Source organism: Falco biarmicus, chromosome 1, assembly GCF_023638135.1.
Source record: "Falco biarmicus isolate bFalBia1 chromosome 1, bFalBia1.pri, whole genome shotgun sequence".
NCBI classification, from domain to species: Eukaryota; Metazoa; Chordata; class Aves; order Falconiformes; family Falconidae; genus Falco; species Falco biarmicus.
Window position 1 is genome coordinate 92566758 of NC_079288.1, and position 25735 is coordinate 92592492.

Genomic DNA, 25735 nt, shown 5'->3' on the forward strand with positions numbered 1-25735 from the left:
AAATCTGTGTGTACATATTAATGATTTATGCATTCTAGATGTTCCCATAAATACTTTTTTCCTTGATTAAATAGGACTCTGCTGATCCAGAAACTCTGTTCACTGTGGCAATGGGAAGGAGGGACTTAAAGTATCTTTATGTAAATGTCATAATCCAATTCATTCAATTATTCAACACAAGAATTCTGTGTGGCAGCTCAGACCTAAATGTCTGTACAGTAGTATCCTGCTTCCAAAAGTGGCCCATTCTGAAATGCATGAAACAGGGCAAGTGTATAACATTGGTTCACCAGAATATTTCCTTGCTCTACAGGAGTTTGGGGTTTGTAGATTTTCTGGGTTGAGGTGCTGTCTTTAGATGTAACAGTTTTTGGATAGAGGTGGGTTTTTTTATTCCCTGTGGGGGGAGAAAATGTGTTGCGTCAAAGGTGTAGTAGTGCTTCATAAGTAGTTCTTGCTTAACTGTTAGGCTTTTTTCTTTTTTTTGAGGTAACACTAAGTTCAACTGTGTAACAACTTTTTTCCAGAAAGCCTTCTATAGAAAAAAGTTTTGTGAAAATATATGGAAAACTTGATATTTTTTGACCTTAAATGGTTTAAAACATTAAAATTCCTGTATTATTAGATGCTGTTAAGGAGGTAATGAAGAAGAAGCTGCTTCAAGCCTGGTTACGATTTACTGATGGGGATGTTTTAGAATTGCTTCATCGACTGGATGTGGAAAACTGCGCAGAAGTGGCCATCTCAGCACTAAAGGCTATTTTTTCATTATCTCCACTTCATGACTTTGTTCAGAACTTTAAAAACCTTGACAGCAGGTATGCAATTTTCATTCCCAAAAGTTGACTATTTTGTATAAGAATATTAAATTACAGGTGTTAACTAAATGAGGAGCAGACTATTACCTGTGATAAAAGACTGATATTCTGGTTGTAAGCCATGATGTCTCTCCAGTGTTTGTGTACTGAAGTCTTTTGGGTATGTATGCTTTTTTCTTTTTTAAAATATCCCTGTTCATCAGCTGAAAATGATTATGCCAGATAAGCAAGAGGAAAAGATGAAAAATGTCTTTTACTACTTGCTTTCTGAACACCCCAAAAATCACACTCTTAGAATTTAAGAGGAGGCAGCAAATTAATCAACTAAACATGTTTTTCTATGTATTCGTATTTCTTAGTCTAATTTATGGTAAGCTGTACAAACAGTACAGGAAATAAAACAAAGGCAATGCTCCAATTTACCTCCACAACTGTAATTTCCTCTCGTCTTTTAACCTGTGGTACTTAAAAGCTCTTTTTCTGTTCCTACGCTCTCTGTCTTTCTCCTGGTCTTTCTCACAGATTTTTCTTGTCCTCTTTGGTTTCCCTTCATCCTTTCTGCTGAGCTAGAGGCAGCACAATTTGGGGCTGGTTCAGTTATCCATGAACTGTTTGGAGGATCAATCAGAATGGAATTATTTGGCTTGTATTTCAGTGTTCTTTTGGAGGTATTGATTTGTATTAGCAGAGCTTGACAGAAGTTGGTATCTTAGAGGCTTGTTTTCCTGTGTTAAAGTTTGGTAGCATTTGACTAAGCGAGTTCCTAAGCTATGAAGAGGGTGGCATGATGAATGTTAAGATCCATAAAGCAAAAATGAATGTGTGAAGAAAACAAGAAATAAGAAGTTGTAAGAAATTTCTAAGGGAGGCAAAAAGCGGTGAGAAGAAAGGCTTGAGTTGAGGCAACCAGAGTGGAATGATTATTAACAGTGATAGGAATCTAATCTCGTATGATCAAATGGCAAATTGTCACTGATTAAAAAGTGGTAACAAAAATTGTACTCCATCTTTTTGGGGGAAAATGTGTAATGTCATCATATGAAGTGTCTTGCGTTATAGTAGTAGCTTATGACGGATGCTTTGAAATCAGCTGAAGCTACATGCATTGCACTCCAAAGCAACAGAAGTGGGCCTATCTAGCTTTAAAAAGCATCAATAATGATGAGATAACTTTCTTACAGCCTCTGGAAACGTGCCAATGTCTTAAGAGGTTCAAAGGAAAAAATTATGTAGTTATGGACTTGTCAGTCTGACTTTGATCCTGTACAAAACAAGGCTTCCATTCTAAAAAACTGGGCTAACTGAGAATTTTTTTAAGTAGATCAGGTAGACTAATGACATTTTGGAAAGCGAGTGAAATTATTCAGCTTGTAATGAGATTATTTGACTTATGGAAAATATTAGGCTTTTTCTTGTATGATGTTTCTGAGTACCGCTTGATTGATGCAGTATCAATATGATAAAGGCTTAGATTTTTGAAGTCTGACTTTTTGTTGAATTTACTTTTAAATAAAGACACTTATCAGATTAAAGGGAAGCCATCAAATGGTCAGTTTTCATCAACATGTTGTTGGGTTTTTTTGGTGGATTTTTTTATTTGTATGTGTGGCCTAAAAGAACAACAAAGTTGTTATCCATAGTTTGCAGGCAAAATGAGATTCAAGGGAGTGAAAAATACCACTGACAGTGACACTGTCTTTTCTGTTTTGAGGTAGAATTGATGCACAACTTAATGTACTGCTTCTGAAAACAAAGATTATATGCCATGCTTAGTATAGAAAACACTATGCTTATAAAAAGGAGTGGGGGTCCTATGGCTAGTAAACAGGATGAGCTTTCAGAGATGCTGAGAGGCAATTCTATTACTTTTTGAATTTGACATACTATGATTGCTACTCAAATACTGTGAAGGTCTTCATGAACAGAAGCTGAAAAAATAATATAATTAATAGTTTAGTTTTGCAGACTTGTACAGTGATAACAACGTTTCATAGTACTTGGGTGGTTGCTCTAGTAGGACAGAAGGACTGAGCAGAATATTCCTGCAAACTGATATGAACAGCCTTGATTTAAAATACTGAGAAGGGCAGTGTAGCGAGAGGCTCGTGGAGATGGAGCTCTGTGTCCTCACCTAAGAAGTTATTTTTGTCAGTCTTAAAGTATTTCTGTGGCAAATACCTTTGACAGGATTTTATTTTCATTTTAGGAAGTAATTTTTTTCTGTTCATTTGTTGTCTTTGACCCTATTTTATTTATCCCTGTGTATTTATTTTTGTTTAGAAAACTGATTCCACTGGAAGACTTAACACCTGAGAATGTGTTATATTGGAGATGTCTTTGTGAATATCTAAAATCAAAAGGTGAAGAATGTGAAGATTTACTAGAACAGATGTTGCCAGAAACAGCTGTATATGCAGATTATTTATTAAGGTACATTGCATTTAAAAATTAATCTCTTACCACTAAAATATATGTATATATTTTTTAAAGTGGAGAATATTTCTTTTATTCAGCTATTCAGGTTTCCTTAAAGCCAAAGTTGTGCTTGAACAGTGATTTTTAAAAGTTTTGGTGTTTTTTTTTTTTAGAAGACTTTGGAGAGGATTTACTTTTTTTACAAAATAAACTGTGAAAAGCAGATTTATAACTTGAAAACAATTTTTGGAATGTCCTTTCTTATGAATTATTGGCAAGATGGACTGCTAGATCAATAGCATAATTTAAATAATAATAGCATTTAAATAATAGAATAATTGTTCGGTAATACGTAGCTATCCTTTGTTCATCTGTTATGTAGGTGGCTGTGTTTGCAAGAAGCTTGTGGAAGGAGGTTTTTAGAGCTTGCAGAAACCAATACTTGTGAAAATAAAATACAGTTTGGCTGCTGTACTCAAGGGAAGGGTTTTTGAAGCTGAGCGTTCATTCCCTTTTTTCTTCCCCTACTCAAACTTATGTTTGAAGGCAGGGACAATGCTTCTAAGTGAGCCAATTACAGAATATTTAGTTAGGAGGGGAAAAAGGAATGTTTTAGGGCCATCTTTTTACCAAAGTGAAGAAAGGTAAATTATATTTTTGTCTTAGCATCGCTACTCTAGTCTTAACATAAAATTCGAATAGAATTTGTTTGTAGGCATGGAGAATGCTGAGAAATCTTAACTGAGGTATTGTACTTGCAAAATGTAGAGTGAAGCTTCCTGGAATGCTTATAAGTTGGATCTGCTGAAAAATGCATTGTTTTGATAGATGTTTCCAATTAAAAATATGCATATTCTTTTCTCACATCAGTGGGTGTAGTATACTAGTAGTACTTATAGAAGTTGTTGCTACTTTTCAATGTGGAATGTGCTAACATATTTCATAAACATTTAATAAATGAAGTGTCTGTGCTTCCTTGATTTTGAAATGTGGATTGTTTGGTGAATGTAAATTTTTTTTATTCATAATTAATTTAACAGCCCATAAATAATTTATTCTCCAGAAAAAGGTTTTCCCTTTTTTCCATCTAATTTTACTCAAAATGCCTTCAGTTATCTTCCCGTCCAGGAAGAGGCTGAGTAAGATTAACTAGACTAGTATTTGTCTGTAGTATCAACTGTTAAACTGCTCATTGGTGAGCTGTGTCACCAGTTGTTTCATGTAGATTTGCAATTGTACAATCCAAGTCTTTATTTGCACTGTGAAAGTATTAGTTAGGAGCAAGGAACTGCAAGTCATTAGTACTTAAGAAAAAGATGAAGGTTTCTATGCTTTATTTAGATACTTCACTATTATGTGGTGCAGGTAATATTATTGTAACATGATCAGAAAGCTGCCTACATTGTTGTAATTTCAGATGTCCTTAAGTAGTGGCTACATGCAAAGTTTCTGTCCTAACTTTGAAGACATTTTTTAAATTTGCTAAATTTAATGAGCTGTTGCTGAAAAGTATCTGCAAAGCTGTAGTAAAAGTAAGCTTTTTCACAGCTCTTACCAGTATTTGAATTTTATGTATTACATTATATTCAGTATTGAATTTTGTACATTATATGTTTCACTCCAGATTTTCTGAACATGCATGCTCTAATTGATGGAAAAAACTTTGATAAAAGGACAATGACTCTAGAAAAATAAAGAAACAGAACAAACTGATTACACTTTCCATGCTATGTGGCTGAGTGTATCTGACAACATTGTTGTTCTTCCGTGATGGCATATTTGATCAGATAAAGAACTTAAAATTCACTCCACACTTTAGTGATTTTTTTCTTGTATTTTGTCTTGTAGGCAACATAAATATTTCTGAACATGTAGGAGAATACAGACTACCTAAATATGCAGAAAAGTAATAGCTGTATACATGAAAAATGGTACACACATTTATTCCTAAGATGTTGTCTTTATGCAGGGGTACAGAACTGAAATCACATGTACAAATATAACTTGTCATTTTCTGTTTCTCACTATTTTGCATTCTCAACTGAGGGATTTTCTTAATGAAGTGCATTAATAGTTTCAGAAAGTTTATACCATATAATGTATTTTAAAATTAATCTGTGAAAAGGAGGACACAAATATGAATTTTTAAGGTTTGTAACTAAGGTAGCTGTTTGTTTATACAGGACAGGAAAGTGGTGGGGTTTTGTTTTTTCTGGAGGGGAGGTGGTTTGTGTTTGGGTTTTTGGGTTTGGTTTTTGTTGGGTTTTTTCTTAACTTTCCAACAGTGATTCTGAATGTAATTATGTCTGTTTCTATTTGGATTCAGTTACCTTCAAAATATGCCAGTTCTTAGTGAAGAACAAAGAGAAGACTTTACTTCTTTTGAAAACCTGATGACAAAAGAATTTGTAGGCCAGCAACTGATTCTTATCATAGGCTGCATGGATATCATGGAGGAGGGAGGAAGGTAAGCTTAAATATAAAATCTGTCTTATTAAGCTTATGGTACTTACGCCTGTAGACAGGCATAGAGTCTGCTGTAATGCTAGCTGGAAAAAAGGCCCGGGCTCTAATGGAATTGTTTCCAAAAGTGTGCCAAATGCAGTCTGGTTACTCTTCTGTAAAAATGAGTTTTAATACAGATATAGCATTGTTTGGGGAGAGAAATTCAGTTGTTTTCATAACATATTCTTGAGATTCTGAAGTTACAAGAATGTTCATTTGGAACATAGTATAAAAAATTAAAGGAGACAAATGCATTGCTTCTCAGCAGATGACAGTAAGTAGCCTATGTGTTTCTTATGTTTTTAAGCCCAATCTACTAATGCCTAAAAGGTTACAGATGTTCTCAATGCCAAGCTGAATTGGAGTGTGTTAACTGAGTCATTCCTATAATTTGAACAGCCTTTTGATGTGAAGTAATAAGTGAATAAATTTGGAAGTTCATGCCATCACAGGCATTTTATGAAAAATTGCAGTTATGATAGTACAAACAGCAATAATTCCAAACTCTCTGTGTAATCTATTATACGTATGCCAGACTGGCAAAATAGTATAACTTGTAATTTATTATTTTTTTTCCCCCTAGTTTCCAGCCAGGTAATTTCTATGAAAACATTCTACAGTATTGATACTCTGACTATTTTCTGCTGGTATGACCTTTCATTGGACAGTAGTGATACCTGATTAAAAAATTTAGCGTTTTCTAATCGAGAGAAATTAGGCAAAATCAGGAAAAGACAAACATTGCTAAGTGAGAAAATATGTTCAGCAGTTAATATAGCTATAGAGAAATTTCTATTACGAAGTCTTCAACACACTAACTCAGAGTAGAATATTAACTCTTATGTCGTCCATTTTCTTGAATAAGCAAACAGATTGGTTTTGGTTTTTTTTCTCCTTGATGCAGAAATCATCTGTTGGCAACTTTACAAAAAATTCTCATTCTACCTGCAACTTCAACAGCTCTTATATCCCTGCTTGTGGAAAGGTTACTCATTATTGTTGAGGATGATGACAGAAGGATTCAAGTTGTAAGTAATTCTAAAGGCTTACTGTTTTCTAGGCTCTAACTTTCCTGTATATAAAATGGCCTTTATGAAGCATTGTTACAGAAATATCAGGAGTTAAAATATTTTTAATTTGGGAAAACACGTATGTTCTCCCCCCACTTTTTTCTTTGCGTGGTTGTGTTTAGTGGTTGTTCAAAGATCTTTATCTTTAAAAGATTTGACTGGTGTTGTAAATGTAATCCTTAAATTAGGATTTGACAGCCTGTTGCAGAATCCTTTATCATATTAGATCCAAACAGTTTTAAGTAAAACATTCAAAGTGAGGATTCAAATTTCTCTTCCCTCCTTCTAGCTGGGATGAGTACTAAAAAAAGTTGTATTTTATATGCCAAAGTCTTTATATATAGCATAATTATTTTAAATTGACTCCTAAAAAATAGATTCTTGGTTTTGCTCAAATATTTCAAATGAACCCTGGATTTACCTCAATCCAGTGGGTAAAGCTAGGATATGGTTTGTTACACAATTGCAATGGAAGAACTATGGTAATCGTAACACTGTAGTGCAGCAGTAATAGTAAGTGGGTGCATTTCTGTTATTTTAGTGAAATACACTGATTCAGTACATCCTGTTGATTTTGGTACAGCTTGAGAGGAAGTTAAACTGAGGTCATCTGATACAAGATAAATCAAATTAAGACTGTCCCATCTCATTCAGTCTTAAGTTTTTCCTCATGCTTCATTTCAGTTTTTAAGATAATAGGTCTGACTTTAAAGGAAATGCCTAACGAACTGAAAAACTCTTAGCCTAGTTCTGCTTCTAGTTCTATGGATGTATTTGGCTTGAAATTAAATTGCTTACGTGGCTTCTTATACTACATATGGTGGTTTATAGATCTTTAAATGAGTGTTCTTAGTTGTATTTTGCTTGAAGTAGTAACAGATGAAAAACCTTACTCTCGTTACCACTAATTCTTTTTAAAGCATGTGTTCAGATGTGGAGGAGATGGTGCCTGTTAACTGTTGGCATAGAAACTGCTTAACTTATTCATGCATATACAGTCTTCTGCTTTCTTGCTTGCCCAGGTAAATGGTAGGAAACAGTAGACTTTCATGCTTAGACTGTTGTCAAAATGAGGATTTATTTGCAGTGAATTCGCTGTTAAGGGGAACTATGCAGCTGTTCAATACTTTTTCAGAAGGATGGCTATTTTAAATTTGGAAAAGTTATATGCTTAGTGTCTGACATTTGAGCTAAAATTAATGGCATTAATGTACTGTTTGTAACAATAGATCGCAGAAATAGTATCAGAAGTTCATGAACCAATTATTACAGTCAGCCAGCCTGTTGATGCTGCTGAAATAAGAAAGCGGGAGCTTAAGGTAAGCAAGACTGTAGTTAAATGAGCTTGAAATATTTTTCTTGTTATCTATTAAGAGTTTTATATAGTAGTGTGTTATTGGCTCATGTCAGTAGTGTATTGTTGGCTAATACCACAAAGGTGATAGTATTACATTAATTTTCTTTTTATTTTGTATTTCAGTTGGCTGAAGTAAAAGTGAAACTTTTTGAAGCAAAAGCAGCTTTGGAAGAATGCATTAGTCTGCAAGATTTTAATAGAGCATCAGTATTAAAAGAGAAAATAACTGAGTTGGAACACATTAAAAATGATCTGATAAAAGAAGCAGATCAACCTGAAATTAAAGAAATGCATGTGAAGAAGGTCTCTTCCTTTCCCGTATTCCCAAGTGCTGTTTATGTTTTGATGTTTATACATAGCTTTAAAAGAAAGTGTAGTTTGGCCTTGTATCATGTAAATTTTTTAAATTGGAAAGGTACACTTAGGGTATTAGTATTCTCCTGCATGTGTAGAAGCTGATGATATGCTCTAGCAAACAAAGAAGTGCAGTTAAACTGCTCTTTTATCCTTGACTAATTAAAGAATTCTGAAAAAGGTCTAGTTTTCATTGCTTTTACTCTTAACTTACTGAAAACATGAACCTGAATCTCTTATCATTTATAGACAGATTTTGGTTAATATTCTTGCACAACAAACGTGGACAGGAAATACTTATTTGGGTAGGGAAAAATTGTTTAATGTCCCCATACTCCTTGTCACAGCCACCATTTGTATTAATGTTTTTTTCTTTTCCCTGATCCAATTGAAGAATGATCCTGAAACACTGTTGAAGTGTCTGATGATGTGTTATGAGCTTCTGAAGATCATGTCCCTTTCTAAAGGAATTGATCCAACCATTAATGAAATCATTGAATCTCTGGTATGTAGGATTAAATACTGTTTACGTTATAATAAAAATGGATGCATCATAGCTGGCCTTTACATGCTGGCAGGATGGTTTGTGATTATTTCACAATCACTTTGCTGTATCTGTCATGCTGTGTGTGGTGCTTCTGAGCTTTCCCAGAACCTAGTGTCTTGGAGGTGCAGTCCAGATAACACTGTTCTGAGCTCCTCTGCCAGGACTTGTTGTGGCAGAGTCATACTAAAATAAAACAGGAATACGCTAAATATTTGAGTAACATAACAGTGTTAGACAGTGCTGAGTTATACTGTGCCAAGTGTGGTACTTAAGCATCTGTTTACTACCCTTGCTGGTACTTTAATTACTTGGATTTTCTATCAGCCAAAGTTATGAGATCTCTAATAGAGAACTTTTAAGGCTGGTTGGTTTGTTTTGTTCCCTAGTCAGGAAAGACTTAAACTTGTGTAAAACTTTCTTTCATTCCTTCCATGTATAAGGAAAGATGTTTGGGGGGAATTTCCCCGCTCACCCCCCTCTGTTTTCTTAGTACCTTTTGAAGAGCAAAATATTTCTGTATTGAGAAATAAGGCAGTGGCATTACAGGCCTCTTATAGTCTACAAGATATACTTTCTAGTTTTCTTTGTGAAAGTATAGTTTTTAAGATTAACGTTTCTAGGAATCACAGACTTAACTGCTACTGAGTGTGCAAACAAAATGGAAAACCAGTAATAGGTCATTGTATGGGTGGTGCACCCGCATCTAAATACTCTGGGCAACTCTTATCCCATCTGTCTAGAAGGTTTATATTTGAATTGGAAGTGGTCAAGAGAAGGGCAAGGAAAAGTATGGAGTCGCTTCTGTGTGAAGAATGATTAAATAAGTTACCTCTTTGAAACTTGGAAGGGAGGATTTAGCAGTAGTCTGAGAGAGGGTGGAAGTCGTAAGACATGAGTTGTAAGACACGTCGTGGAGAAAGTGAATAAGGGTTGGTTGACCGCCCCATAAAGCTGGCAACTAGCAAGCTCAAAACAAATGCAATGAGTTCATTCTTCACGTAACATGTAATCTGTGGAATTCGTTGTTGCAGGATGTATGCATGGTGAACACTTGCATAAATTTCAAGGAAGACTGAGCAAGTTCAAGAAAAATATTAGGTAGATAGGAGCAGCCAGCCAGCTCTGGTGTCTCTCTGCTGCAAATTGTTGGGACCTTGACAAGAATTCTTGGAAGTATCTACTTAGTCTGTTCATGTAATACTTTATAGGAATTTGCTTTTCATCTTTTTTTGAAAATGAGGCAATGGGCTAGATGACCTGACTCAGTATGGGCATTCTTAGAACTCAAACTACAAAGACAATTGCAAAAACAATTTAGATTAGCTTAAATGAGTGGAACCACATCTGATTTCTTTCAAATGTATAGAAGTATTCTTAGAAATCCTAGTTAGTGTTGATATGCCCCTCAGAAACCTTTTATTTTTCATTAGGTCTTTCTTTTATTTTCACATTTGTGTATTCCACTTTTCTTTCTTCAAGATCCTGCTTTTGTATTGTTCCTGCTAGATTTTCACATATTACATGATTTGGGATATCTTGTTGTTGTTGTTTAAACTTGAACTTTTTAGTAAATCCAAAAATGTGAAATGATGCCATTGTAGCGTTCACCCTGTATCTAGTCTGGGGGTTTTTTGTGTGTTTTTTTACCATTATAGTTTTAAACTATTGCAAGTATGTGTAAGTGGCATCTGTGTCTTGCAGCTTGGAAGTAGATATTGTTTCCCTGCAAGAATACTCATGTCTTTTATGAAGAAAGGTGTAGGTTTGTTGTTGTGTGTGGGTTTGTTTTTTTGGTTTTTGTTCACAATGAGTAGTCAAGTCAATTTTGTTTGAGAACAAATATTACTAAAAACAAACACAAAGCAAAACCCAAGTGATTTTTGCCATTATTTTATTGCTGATTTCAAACAGCATACTCGATCTGCTTCTGTTTGTTTATACCTAGATAAACAGGGTATACAGACTGAATTATTTTGAGTTTCATAGTAAGCATGTTTTAGTAGTCAGGTTTTTTATCTTCAATTTAAGCATTTCAATGAAAAGTCTAATGTTATTGTTTCCAGATACTTCCTGGCATAACTAATGTCCATCCAGCTGTGAGAAATATGGCAGTTCTGTGTTTGGGTTGCTGTACCCTTCAGAACAAAGAATTTGCCCAACAACAGCTTGCATTGCTGTTACAGGTAAAATGGTGGGAAATGGAATGATGGGCTATGTGATTTAGTAAACAAATGTAGTATTCTAGCTATAAAAAGCTGTTCTACATAATTACGTTACTTGAGAACCAGGAATTCCTGATTTCCTGAAGATTTGGAACTGGAGAGCATGGTTTCATGTAGATTTTTCTGACGTCTAGTAATATTCAAGCTTATGTTGTATCTTGGTAGTAGCATGCCGTTCCTTTGTAAGGGCATCTGTTGTCTTGAAATTTGTAGGGATTCTTCATCTAGAAGATCTCACTTTATTTTCTGAATCTGGATGAACTCTGTCATGTACTTATGTTATTACAATATAGAAAAGAGAAGCCGTAGGATTCTGCAAGCCTTCCTTCCTTGGGAAACCAAACTGAAAATGTGACTGTGTGTGTTTTTACATTTCTGTTACATACTTACCTGTGACCTTGGATATCTGATATAATTTCTGAATTATTAATTTTATATGGATTAAGGAAGAGTTGTTAGAAGATAAAGCAATAATCAAACCAACAAATGATAGCACGGTGAAACATCTATGGTTATGAAACTTGTTGGATGCCGTAATACCCAAATCTCCTTCCTTTGTGGTAAATGTTCTGATGCTGAGCTAATTTATATAACATGTGACACTACTGTTAACTTTTCAGACCCTGGCTTTGAGAAGTGTAGGTGGGCATAGCGCTTTATTAAGAGTGTGTTCATGTACACACTTAAGGCAGGCGTTGAGATGATATGCTCAGCTCAGACAAGATGATAGAGCTTCTGTCACCATAGTAGGAGAACTTTGGGTTCCTAAAAAGTTAGCATATATTATTGTTTTTAATCTGAGTATGTCTCATTTAAATCCTCCTTAAACAAATAAAATGATATTTAGTTGTTTTAGCAACTTAGACTTTAGATCTAAATCATTAATTTCTGTAGGTACTAAAGCCCATATTCTTTGTGTAGGCTGCCATCAAAAGCAGGGCATTTGGCTAAACAGAGCTAGGATCTCTAGGCTAACCCATGATACATGGTTTTATCTGAATGTTAATTTGAACTATAGTACCTGGACTTTTATTACCATCTTGCTTCATGCTGTCCTTTTACATAGTGTTTATTTTAATTAAGCTGTTTTTTCTGTAGAGCCTAACACTATGGAGCTACTATAGGCAAATAGACTGTCTGTTTGTCCAGTGCCTTTTTAAGAGTTGAACAGTAAAATTAAATCTCACACATGCATGCTCACTCAGTGAATGAAATTAAATTGATTTTATGTAATGGAAGTTGCATAGGTGACTTGATAATTTATTTCCCAGGTTGTGTTATAAATTCAGGTTTAAATTTGTATCACATGTTCCTAAAGCCTGAAATATGTCCCAAGTATTATAAAAAGTTTCCCAAAGTAAATAATCTTATTAAGGTAAAAAAAAAGTTAACATTGGTGGTCTACTGTAAGATAATGTATGTATTTTCCTTACTAAACCTAGGTTTTACAAGTAGACAATATAAAGGTAAAGCTCAGTGCTTTAAAGGTGCTCTTTGATCAACTAATGCTGTTTGGGATTGAGCCATTTAAAGCTAGAAGAGGCAATGACTCTCAAAATGAAGATGCAAACATTAGAACTGAAAATTGTGAGGGAGAAGGTGAAACAACAGAGGAGGAGGAGAAGGCTGCTACAGTTCAGAGCCTCCTGCAACTTCTTTCTGGTTTCTTAGACAGTGAGGTAAGAAATACTATAAAATTTGCCTTAGTTTTGTTTTAAAATTACTTTTGCAGAAAATGCCATTAGGTTGCATGTGAATGTTACATGATGTATAATTGAAATGAATGGTCTAATGTGTAATAGTTGTCCTAGAAAACGACCACAACTTTGTCACTGATACAGACTAATGTTACTCTTGAGCTAGCTTTGAATTTTGTGCAGGTGCAAATATGTGGATGTAAAAAATTGATTGGAAAAATAGGATGTAGACTATTACTATAAAGTATTAGTGAAAACTGCTGTGGTTGGTGTATTGTGTGTATGATCAGTTCTTTCTTCAGTTTTCAGAACTTAGGACAGAAGCTGCAGAAGGCATAGCCAAACTGATGTTCTCTGGGAGGCTGGTTAGTGCCAAGCTTCTTTCTCGTCTTATTTTGTTGTGGTATAATCCTGTGACTGAAGAGGATACTCAGCTTAGACACTGTCTAGGAGTGTTCTTCCCTTTATTTGCGTATGCAAATAGGTATGGCCTTTGTAAATTGTTACTTACATTGTTAAATACATTGGTCTAGCAGCTTTAGGAATCTTTTGATCTTGCACAAATGCAAATTAGACCTTAAGGTCTAGTTCAGCCTCCTATGCATATTACTTCTGAACATACATAATCTCAAACCTATGACTATTCTGAAGACCTTCCATTAATTCCCTTTTACCCCTGTGGCTTTCCATTTGTTTTTTTTCTTTCCTAAGCCTGTAATTGAAACTGTTCTTCAAGATACTGAATAAAAGATTAATTTCAAAAGATGCACTTTACTTATTTATGCTGTTGAGCACTACAGGTAGACTTTGAAGTGTCTAAAAAGTAGCTAGCAGGAATGCGTAATAATTGGTGCCCAGCAGATATCAAAGCAGCAGTCTGGTTGGTTGTAGTTTGGGTTTTGTTTTTGTTTTGTTTTTTAACCAAAGAATATCCCAGTCTAAATTCACAGCAGATTCAAAATCTCCTGTTTATTTTGGTAGTAGACAAAGGAGGTAGAGAGCTTATGTAAGGAGGTTGGAGCTTAAATAGTAATTCTCATCTCTTTGCTCCAAGAAAAAAATACTTTTCAGTTGCTGCTAGTGGTTTTAGCCAGTCTGAACTAGCTGAGGTTTTAGCTGCCTTTTTTTTTTTTTTTTTTTTTCCCCAGTTATGGTTAAGATTTAATCGGGGCATACTGTGTATTACCTTATCTATTTTCCCAAACCAAACTGAATCAAAATTTTTGTGGTCTATAAATTGTCACATTAAGAGTAGTATAAAGGGGAGTTGGTTTGGAGAGGAAAACAATCCAAACAAATTTATTTTTGCTGTTGTCAGCAAAAAAAAGAGGAAAAAATGCCTAGTGTTCCCCAGAATGGGATTTCCCCTACTTCAATTCTTTTGAAAAAAGGTAACAGGAAAACCTAATTCCATATGCTTCCAGTATCTCTGATACCGACTAATGAATTTAAGCTGTTAATATTGATAATATTTTACCTGTGAATGTTGTCTTCTGACCGTGTCAATGTTTTAGTTTTCTTTGAAATGAGTCCTAATGATTGCCCACCTGAGTAATTTTATGTGTTTCAAAGCCATTTGCAAATGACACACCTCATAGATGATCTTTTTCTTGAAAACATGGTGTATGCTTTAAGCAAAAACTGGAAAAATAAGTGGAGAAAAATTCCTAAATCTTAGTCAGGCTCATTGATTTGGAACCTCTGTTTAGTTAGGAAACCTCATTAACTTTCTGTCTCAATACATTATCTGCACTCTGGATCTCAGATGATTCATTTTAAGATGAATAATGGAGTGTCTTTGCTTACCAATACTGTATCTTTAGGAAAAAAATACTAATTAACCATATGTAATTCAGAACTGTTGGCAAAATTGCCATGCAGAAAAGGAAAACTCAGGTAACGAATGAGATTTGGCTGAGATTCATGCCTGATTTTGGTACTGATCTTGCACTAAACTTTAAAATTTGATTTGGTTTTGGGTGCTGCTCTTAACCTCCCCATCTGGTCACAGATATAATCAAGAGACTTACTTTTTTGAATTTAAATATTTGAACTTTCTGTGAGGAAGAGAAAAGTTGATGCTGCCATCTACAGATATTCTGTCATGTCAATAGAGTGGCATGGCATGCTTACAACAGGGACAAGATACTGTAACCAGTGAACAATTCTTATTCATGGAATATTTTCTAAAGAGTAATGAACCCTCTGGCAGCTCAAAAGATCTTTTTGTCAGCTGATTTGGCTCAATAATCCAACAGCAGACAATCTGCTTTTTAAAAATTATTTACTTTCTTAGTTTTCTTCTGTAGTTATTTGGGTTCAAATAGTAGGTTAACAAGTATTGGAAACAAAAAGGGTTTCACTTCAACTAATACCTTGTACTTTTGGACACCTTACCTTTAAATTGTTTTGACCTGTCTCGTGGAACTACGCTTTTAGACAACTTGCTGCAGAACCAAGTGCAAGATGATTTTTAGGTTTACTTGGCAGGAGTTCCTAATCCTTCTGAGAAGAGAAAGCACAAGTATTTTTCCCAAAAATCTTGCTAACCACTGCATTTTTTTGCCAGGCTTTCTTGCTTTCTTATGCAATGAGTATTCCCAAAGGAAACTGCTAGCAGGAAGAAGGAATGAGCAGGGACAGGTTACTCTAAATACACATTTCTCTAAATCTTTAAATTTTTCTGTCCCTTAAGTGAGAATATTTCTGTATGTATCAGGTTTTCAGTAGTATGGATGAACTTTCAAACTGTTCAGGGGCAGGAAGTATTACTTAAAAATTGCTTGAAAATACCATGTGCTAAAAACTTAAAAGAAATTGGTTCTGTGAAGCAGTTTTGATATCTTGATCCTGCTGGATGTCTACGGAGCTTGGCTGCTCTCACTTTGACTGATACATTGTAATGGGTCTGTGAACTTTTATCACAGAAGAGAAAATATAGGGGTGAATTAAGGTTTGATTTTTCTCATTACACTGCTAATGTTTGACTCAATTGAAACAGGTTTAACCAGGAATGCTTTGAAGAAGCTTATCTTCCAACTCTGCAAACACTGTTAAATGCGCCTGCAACTTCACCCTTGGCTGAAATAGATATCAGTAATGTATCTGAACTGTTCGTGGACCTGACCAGACCAAGCGGACTGATGGCTCAGTCTAAAAAGTCTCAGGACTATCAGGTACAGTGTGGCTAAACTGGAGAAAAAGTGTCTTTGTATCTAGAGATTTAAGAACTGACCCCCTTCACTTGGGGCTGTCTGGACTTCGTTGAGATTCCTGGTGTCTGCAACTACATTAAATGAGTAACTGTTCAGCTAATTAAATCTTTTAGCTTGATGCCCTTCCCTGCCCCCCCTCCCCCCCCCCCCCTCCAGTTTCCCCTCACTCTTACAATTAAAAAAATGCTAATAGGAACTTGCACCGTGGCTAGTTGGCTATATTGGGGAAAAAGATTCATAAAAAACCCAGTTGGTGTATGTACTCAAAATACTGCATTTTAGGAATGTTCACTCTGTAAAATTAGTCATTAGCAGCTTAAATCAGAATCTCACTGCTGTCTTTTGTAAATAGTCCCCAGCAAAATTTCTGATGCCTAATTTCTTTCCTTTACAGGATTTAACGGTGCATGATAGTTTAGCAATGAAAATTTGCAATGAAATCTTGATGGACCCAACTGCGCCAGATGTTCGTCTTCATGCAAAAGCTTTATGTTCACTAGAACTCAGTAGTTCTTTCACAGAGAATTTTCTGGTTCTGCTCAATGAGATTCTAGAGGTAGTACATAAGTTATATGGTTCTTACTTTTGTAATCATTAGCAATCTAATAATCTGATCATTTAAAAATAAAGTACCTTTTGTTTACTATGACAATACGATTAGATTTTCTCTTTTTAACCAGTCTTTGAAAATTCTTTTGGTAAGTCATTTACAAAAATCTGAGCTGATATCACTGCATAATTTACACATTTCAGCTACTGTAGATAGTAAAACCAGTGTGAAAGTGTGCCCAACTTGATACATTTAGTACAGTAAGTTATTTTGATAACTATGGTGTAATTAACTTCTTAATACTGGATTTTATTTAAACAAAGTTGGATTGTTTTTTTTTTTCACAGTTTGGGTGGTTTATCCTTTAGTTTAATAATTAACAGTTGAAATGTTACACCTAAAGTTATGATGTAACTGTAAGATCATTAGGCAACATGAAAAGGGTGCCTGATTTAAGGTGAAGTGGGAACAGATTACAAGACTGATGTGAAAGTTTTTACCTTGCTGCTTTTATTAATATGGAAAAATAAAGTAAAATTTGAGTGTGACAGAGGAAGAAAATGTTGTATACAGAAATGCTGAAAAGAATGCTGATCCACTATGGGCATGTCATCCAATGGTAGCTGTGTTCCAGGACTCAGCTGGAAAGGTCCAGTCACTTTAATATTTTTAGGTTTCCTTAAAGCAAGCAAACAAAAAAGTATTTTGGGGTTTCAGTGCCTGGTGTTGATGGAGAAAGTGTTTCTCCTTTCAATTTGATTATCTTCATGTCACACGTTGTATCGTAGTGCAGTAAGTTTAACTAATCCTGTTAGTGGGTAAATTTAATTAATAAAATAAATAGTTGTAAAATTAAGTAGCATTTAAACATTAAATTTCTCTTTTCCAGAAAGTGAAAGATAAATGGTGTCAAAAAGCTATTCAGAAGATCAAGGTGAACTTGACCAAAGATCCTAATGTGAGCAAAGACCACTGTGAAAGGACTGAGGAGATGGGCCTCTCTGAAAGGGCACAGGAAACTGACATCACATTACCTGAAAATACTATTCAAAGTGAAGAAGGTAATTCAGGAGAGGTGTAGTTTAGTAACAGGTGTTTGAAGAGTGACTTCTTTAGATGTTATGAAAATAAGTTTTAGTTTTCCTCCATTAAATTAATCTTGAAAAATGGGAAAAGGTAACATCTAGTAAATGTGTATACAGTTTAAAATATTTGTACTGAAGTATTTTTCCTTTTTTGTTGCTTTTTGATCAGACTCTTATTTTCTTATTCTCAGTATTACTCCAGTATAACTAGTGCTGTATTTTGAGTGTCAAGCTCGCCCTGTAGCTCATTCTTCCCAACAAAGACAGTAATAAAATGAGGTGCTTTCCCCCCACCCCCCCACTGTTTGGCACACCCATGAGTCTACTAAATACCTGACTAACTCATCTTTAGAATGTGACTTGCTAACTTGGAGAGAGAAACAAGTGCTTTGTGGAGTTTTTAGATTCTGGAGTTACCATGCCTGTGCTTCTTGCAGGCTGTATTGTAGCAGTGTATAGCTGATATCTTTGGTGTTCACATCGGTCCTTGTTATGAGCTCACATGTTGGAGCCAGATTTGGTTTTATGGCTATTTAAGAGCTTGAAGTGGAAGAAGCCGGAAGACTTTCCACCACCTGCACAGCTTATGCAGCTGCATGTGCTTTAGCAGGGTAGATTGTGCTGGTGGCACAAAAAGTCTAACATTTTTCAGCAGAAAAGCAATTGGATGAAACTTGTTTAGGTTTGCTTGCAGCAGTAAAGCAAAGATACTGACGTGAAACTGTTTTCAGCAGATCATGCTTTCTTTCAGCATTCCTTTTAATTATTTATCTTTTCTAGTGGATTATTTCCAGGCTTTAATCTGTTGTTTCTGGAAATGTCAAATACTTCAATTTCTCGTATCTTCTATGTTTATGTCTCCAAATATTTATTGGATGGAAAGTTGGAAGTATGCTTTGAGAAAATAATTATACTGTTTTCTGCTAGCATCTGATAATACTTTTTGGTATGAATTTCTCATGAAGGAGGATTTTTGAACACTTTATGAAAGCAGGCTGTAGGAGAAATGCATTTTTCCCTTTCCCTCTCCCATCCCTCCCCAATGATCCATTTGGGATCATTAAAAATAAAGCAGCATTTACTACAAATTTGTAAATAATAGCTGTGAGCAGAAAGGGCAGCAGATACTATTTTTCTATTTCAATTGCTGCAAAGGAGATTTAGATTTGATGTTAGGAAACAAGCTTCCCAGCGATAAGAGAGACTGCTGAAGAAAGAGAATTCCTAAAATTGTTAGAAATGTTAAGACTAGACTAGAATATTGCAGTTGGAAATGATCTACAATGATCACCTAGTCCAGCTGCCTGACCATTTCAGGGCTGAGCAAAAGTTAAAGCATGTTGTTAAGGGCATTGCCCAAACGCCTCAAACACTGACAGGCTTGGGGCATTGACTGCCTCTCTAGGAAGCCTGTTCCAGTGTTCGACCACCCTCTCAGCAAAGAAATGCTTCCTAATGCTCATATTCACCTGATACAGCTGGTCCCTTGCAGGTTCAGTGTCCTCAAATGGAAAGTCACTGCTCCCACACCCGTGGTCCTCCAACTCAGGACACTGGGCGGCCCGAGGTCTATCAGTATTGTTAAAGGCTGAGGCAAAAAAGCATTGAATGCCTCTGCTTCCCTTCATCCCTGTTAGTCAGGTGACCACTTCAACAAGTATTGGTCAAATGCTTTCTTTAGACTTCGTCTTGCTTTTAACACACTTTGAAAAGGCCTTTCTTGCTATCTGCCACAGCACTGGTCAGTTTCAACTCTGAGCTTTTTGGCATTTGTGGTCTTCTCCCTGCATATATGAACCACAGCTCTGTAATCTTCCTCTGAAGTCTGACCTTGCTTCCAGAGATCGTACCATTTCTTTTTCCTTTTGAGCTCCACGAGGAGTTCCCTGTTTAGCCAAACTGGTCTCTGCCCCGCCTGCTTGACTTCTGACACAATGGAAGGTGCTAAACAATTGTCAGGAATAATTTAGATGTGATTGACCTATGCTGGGGCAGGGTTGTAGCTGATTGACATTTTAGGCTTCCTTCTAGCCTCATTATCTAATTTCTAGTCTAAGGAAAATGGGGGGTTAAAATTATGTGGCTTTTTAATGTAACAGCAAAACCTCAAAATATTAGGACTTAAGATAAATTAAGAGTTAATTATCTATGACTTCTGCATGTGCTATTCTGTTTAAAAAAATAATAAAGATGCTTTTCAAACTCCAGTTAATGAAGACAATAGTAAATCAACTGCAAAACTGAGATCTACCAGAAGCAGAGCTGGGAAAGGTATGCATTAGCTTTTTCTGGCTACAATACTAGTTGTTTTTAACAAAATAATTTCATGCTAACCTCTTGTGAACATATAGATACAAAAACCATTCAGTCCTCATGCTCCTTTATAGTTTTAAAAAATTTTGTTAAAAGGTTAAAATAGTCTGTTTTGTGGAAATTTTTAGAGGCTGTTAGCCTCTCCCAACAACACAGTTTTAAAAAAGAAAAAAAAGTCAGACTGCAGGATTTCAAGGTGATTTGGCCAGTCATTTATGGTAATGTACAGGTGTTTATGGAAGAAGTGGCAGGTACATTGTGGGTTTTTGTTGTTGGTTCTGTTTTGTCACCACATTGTGTCTGTGGTGACTGCATATTTATCTGTTTCAATCCAATATCAAACACTGAAGAGATACAAAACTAGTTTAAGAAAAGAAATGGTGCCATGATATAAAAAAGAGATTTTTGCTTATACTTAGGACAACGGAAAGCAGCAGCAGAAGTGAGGTCTGTGAGCAGAAGAAAAACTGGCACAACTGTAAAATGCGGTAGTGAAAGGTAAATCCTTTTCTCTCCACCATCAAAACCATAATGTTTGTTCTAGCCAGGACATGTAATTCAAGTGTTTTTATTTCCCAAAACCTGTATCTTCAATATCCTCTATTCCTAATACACAGATAAATATTTGAGAAAAAATCTTCTTTGAACTGGTACTTTTGAAACCCTCGCAGGTTTGACAGCTTCACATTTTGTTATTGTTGCCTAAGAGCCTGAGGATTTTTTTTAACATACCTTTTGTGTGTAGAGTTAACATACTTTCTAGCCAACAGATTAGTTTTTTCCTTTTTTTTTTTTTTTTTTTTTTTTTTTGGCTTGCATTATTACTCTTCTTCCAGTCACCTGCTTTTTTAACAGCTGTTCTGTGGAGGAATCAATTTTTTTATATAAACTTTTTCCCCGTCCCCCTCCACGTTTTTGTGGCTTGTTTTTCAAGATGTAGTTCATAAGCTTCTGGAAATGACTGATGAGTATACACAATGCATTCCTTCCATTATGATCTTATAGGATACAAGCATTAAAACGACATTATCTCTGTAATTTTCAGCTGTGCTCACTCTTTCTGAAGCAAGTAATTCATGGACTTCAGGGTCACCAGAGTCAATCATTCCTATTTGCCCATTTGGTCTGTTTATTTTGATACCACTTAATCTTTCGGGAGTTTTGCTTATTTTGCAACTGCTAGCACTTGGTTATCTTTACTGATACTGCTTTGTCACTTAGAAAACATTAATATAGTCTTCTCAAAAAATAAAGAGCTTGTAATTACTAAGTAGTACTTCTGCTCTATAAGACCATGTTTCAAGTTTGTTAATATAAAAATTCTTCGGTTTGCTTAGACTTTTTGTCCTTACTTTAAAATATTTCACATTTCAGTGGTGATGAAATTCCACAAGCGGTCCCAATATCAAGTTCAAGGCCTTCAAGACGAGCAAAAACATTGGCACTTGAAAAAACAAGAATGAATCTTTCAGCATTTCTGAGTAAGGAAGCAGATGAATGAATACACAAGGAGAGAAAGTGTGATCTTTGCTAATGCTGGTAGTTCAAATCAAATCTTATTTTCCAAGTCTGATGTTTTGTTAGTCATAGTTAACTTCTTACGTTATGATCATTTATAATTCTAGATTTTTCTAAAACTTTTTTTTAGATAGATGCTTTTGATATCTTTCCCAATATGAAGTCCATCATTTGTGTAATAGAAACATTAAAATTTTACCTGAGCAAAACTTGGATTTATTTTTTTTTTAACTTTATTGAGAAGAATGCTTTTTATCTGCAAATAAAAATGGCTGTTTGTGGGAAGTACTTACTAGTTAAAGCTGCTTTGATATTTTATGTTATTCAGAGACTGTCTCGCCTGGAGTGGTTGCTTGTGATGGCAGCAATTTTGAATGCACCTACTTTCTTCATTTATTAGTCTGTGCATCTGCTGGCCACATTTTGTTGTTCATGTTAGGTAAAATAGGATTAATCTCAATTATGAGTTCTGCTTCCTGCAGATGCGTCCACTTTATTTAAACTAATGTCAAAATGGTAAAACTGAGTTACTGATTTTACAAACCTAAGCCTGGAAGTCTGCTACTGATCTTGACTTTGCAAAAAAAAAAAAAAAAAAAAAAAAAAAAATCATTAGTGTACTTTGTACTTTTAGAAAAGCATAAAAATATTTGTGGTACAAAATAAGATCCAATAAGGAAAGGAATGCTTAAGAACAGGAGGGACAAAAACCCGAAATACTTTATAGAGACAGTACACAGACCTTATGAAGTGGCATACAACTGCGATTTCTTTCTAGCTTTGAAGTTCACAAGCCTTTTTTGAATGACATTATCTAGGAATAGTCACGCGTTTTACAGAGATGATAGAAGATTAAACTGCACGTAGTAGTAGTCACTGGTGGCTGACAGATTAACTCTGGAAATGCTAGTTTTTTGGTTTGGAAACTGTCAATCATGCCTGTCTGTTACAATATAGGTAATTTCCAAGGTAGTCAGAGAAAACTCAAGTGATTGCTTGACATGCATCTCAAGTACTGATGCCAAATGTAGCTTTTTAAGGAACTTGCACTAAAAATAGGTAAACATACTGTAAATGATGCTTGGTAATGCTCAGAAGTGGTTTATGCAACAAGCGAAAAGTAGTGTTCTCAAAGTGTAAAGCCCGAACTATTATGCTATTTTCAAGCTTGCATATGGAAAACAGACAGGATTGTGTTGCTTTTCCTTCCTTTCAGTTTTTGTTGGAAATGTGTCAGACTACAAAATGCCATGACACGCTTTGCTGCTGATATTTGCTATTCAGAAGCTTATGTAACTGTAAATTATTTTTATTCGTAATTCTAAGCAGAATTTGGGAGTCCAGAGCTCCCTCTCTTGATAATTGTTTTCTTCAAATCCCCAACTCGTGTTCTAGTGCGAGTTTGCATACATGCAGCCACTTGAGGTTAGAGATGGTGCCTGTTCCCTTGAATGCCACCTGAACATAGTTCAAAAAGGTGAAGCATGTATTTCAGTCTTCCTCAGCTGACTGTCAATTAAAGCTTCACTTGTGCTTTAGCCTTTTGTTGTTGTTTGTTTTTTTTTAATTTCAGTTACATTATTTATTTCATCTTCACTCCCTCACTCTTGGGTGGTGGTTTGTTCTTCTGCCACTAATACACTTTCAACAACTGCTGCTAGCCCACTCTTGTTAAAATGAGGTGAAAGTAGGGTTGAAATGACCTATCTTCCTGGCTGCTTAATTAAAGAATAAAACTTTAATCCCCAAGATATTTTAATTGACTTTAAAAACAGCCTCTTCGGTACTCTGAAGCAGTTAGTGTGCATCCTCTCTTTTTGCTAGCTAAATGCAACAGTGGGTCAAACATGAGCCACACTAGACCTAGTCTTGACTCACAGAATAGTTTGGGTTGGAAGGGACCTTTAAAGGACACCTAGTCCAACCCTCCTACAAACAGCAGGGACATCTTCAACTAGATCAACCTGGTCCTGAATGTTTCCAAGGGTGGGGCATCTACCACCTCTCTGGGCAGCCTGTTCCAGTGTTTCACCACCCTCACTGGGAAAAATCTACTCTGAATCTACCCTCTTAGTTTAAAACAATTGCACTGCTAAATAGGAGGTTCACATGGGCTTACTTCTCTAGAGCTTGCCCAGGTCCCTCTGGGTGGCATCCCCTCCCTCAGCTGTGTCAACTGCACCACTTAGTCACCTGCAAACTTGCTGAGTGTGTACTAGAGCCTGCTGTGTCATTGAAGATATGAAACAGCACTGTTTCCGGTACAGACCACTGAGGGACACCGCTTGACACTGATCTCCATCTAGACATTGAGCTGTTGACCGCTACCCTCTGGATGCAAGCATCCAGCCAATTCTTCATCCACTGAACAGCCCACCCATCAAATCCGTCTCTGCAATTTACAGAGAGAACAATGTTGGGGGGGGCTGCATCAAAGGCCTGACAGAAGACCACGCAGGTGACATCCATTGCTCTTCCCTCGTCCACTGATGTAGTCACTCCATTATAGAAGGCCGCTAGGTTGGGCAGGCAAGACTTGCCCTTGGTAGAGTTACGCTGGCTGTCTCAAATCACCTCCCTGTCCTCCGTGTGCCTTAGCCAAGCTTCCAGGAGGGTCTGTTCCATGAACTTCCCAGGCGCGGAGTTGAGGCTGACAGGTTGGTAGTTCACAGGGTCCTCCTTTCTACCTTTACAAATAGGTGCAATGCTTCAATTTTTTCAGTCACTGGGGACTTCACCTGACTGCCACGACTTCTCAAATATCATGGAGAGTGGCTTGGCAACTATGCCAGTTCCATATTAATTAATGAGAAAATAGCAGTGGTAATTTGTTGTCAAACTTATAATGATCCTGTGTTTGTTCCTACAGTATTTTTTGTTTCTTAAAACCAGTCTTGTGATTGTTTTTGTTTGCTTGCCTGATCAGTCTCTTCAGACTACAGAGTAAAAAGAATTCCTCTCAGTAACAGCCTCCTTTGGCGGGTTGCTATCTCAAGGGTGAGTGCTATACCAAGAACAATTCTTTTTCTAGCTTTGTTGGTTATTGTCTTAAAGAAGTGGTTAGTGAGCTTGGGTTATGCCTCTATCTGACTCTCATCTGAAAACTTTTGAACTCATCAAGCAACTGAAACAATATGACACAAAGGAAGGAATCATAATTGTTAAAAGTAAGCAAAAAAAAAAAAAAAAAAAAAGCTGCTTGGAGGTGAGACATCCATAACAGAAAGGCTCTGGTATTTACTCAGTCTTTTACATGAGAAAATCCATGTGGTATGTCCTTCAGGCATACGAACGAGATACTGGCTGCATTGGTTCCCCTGCTTGTAAGCCTGTTTCTGTGCCCCTCTTGGGACAGCCCTGACTCCTTGCTGTTCCTTGTGCTTTGGTGGGGCTCCACTGAAGTCAACTTCAGTGCCTCTCCCCCAGGAAGTTTAGTTCTTTTTTTGGCTTTCTTGCTCCACAGAAGCCAAGTGCATGAAATAGTTGAGATACATAAAGACCCACTAGACAGTGTGGCATGCTGAGTGTTCGTTCTCTTAATCATGTTCTGCACTGTCTGACACTTCAGTGACCCAGGATCCTTCTGAGATCCTGTGAAACTTAAAGGAATTCACAACGATCATTTTATTTCAGTTACTGGATTGCACCTCCAAACCAACAAACTTCTGCGAAGAACTGCATCTTCATTCTGTTATGTAAGATGACAATTTTAAGTGATTCCTTAAAACCTTTGTTTTAGAAAACAGTGTCTTCCAAGGAAATTAGCTCTTGGCAAGAAAAGGACAGAAGACTTGTAAGAAGTTGAATTAAGAAACCTCTACTCTAGCTATTGAATGTATGACTCCAGGAAAGAGAAATCATATCATATGGTTTTATTCTAACACTTTTGTTATAGCTCTGTTAATAATAAAGTTTTGATGAATGAATTACATGAACCTTGCTAAAGCTGATCTACACATGGAATGTCTACAATGTAGTCAGCTACAACCATTTACTACTTTGACTAAACTTTAAAATTTTGGTGTTTACATTGAATTTCCAAAGTACACAGGAAAAAAAAAAAAAGAAA

At 35.9% G+C, this 25735-nt stretch overlaps 1 protein-coding gene across 1 annotated transcript in view; it reads left to right on the forward strand.

Annotated features, from left to right (window-relative positions):
- The window catches only part of NCAPG (non-SMC condensin I complex subunit G), a 30348-nt gene extending 7144 nt beyond the window's left edge, over positions 1 to 23204 (forward strand). Inside the window, exons 7-22 of the mRNA XM_056348509.1 lie at positions 626 to 818; positions 3099 to 3248; positions 5560 to 5700; positions 6643 to 6766; positions 8038 to 8127; positions 8289 to 8468; positions 8914 to 9024; positions 11130 to 11249; positions 12731 to 12967; positions 13288 to 13469; positions 15987 to 16161; positions 16595 to 16756; positions 17640 to 17811; positions 20044 to 20106; positions 20568 to 20646; positions 21523 to 23204. Coding sequence (XP_056204484.1) covers positions 626 to 818; positions 3099 to 3248; positions 5560 to 5700; positions 6643 to 6766; positions 8038 to 8127; positions 8289 to 8468; positions 8914 to 9024; positions 11130 to 11249; positions 12731 to 12967; positions 13288 to 13469; positions 15987 to 16161; positions 16595 to 16756; positions 17640 to 17811; positions 20044 to 20106; positions 20568 to 20646; positions 21523 to 21649 — 2306 coding nt within the window. The 3' untranslated portion in view covers positions 21650 to 23204. The remainder of the gene's footprint in view (positions 1 to 625; positions 819 to 3098; positions 3249 to 5559; positions 5701 to 6642; positions 6767 to 8037; positions 8128 to 8288; positions 8469 to 8913; positions 9025 to 11129; positions 11250 to 12730; positions 12968 to 13287; positions 13470 to 15986; positions 16162 to 16594; positions 16757 to 17639; positions 17812 to 20043; positions 20107 to 20567; positions 20647 to 21522) is intronic.
- Positions 23205 to 25735: the final 2531 nt, after the last annotated feature.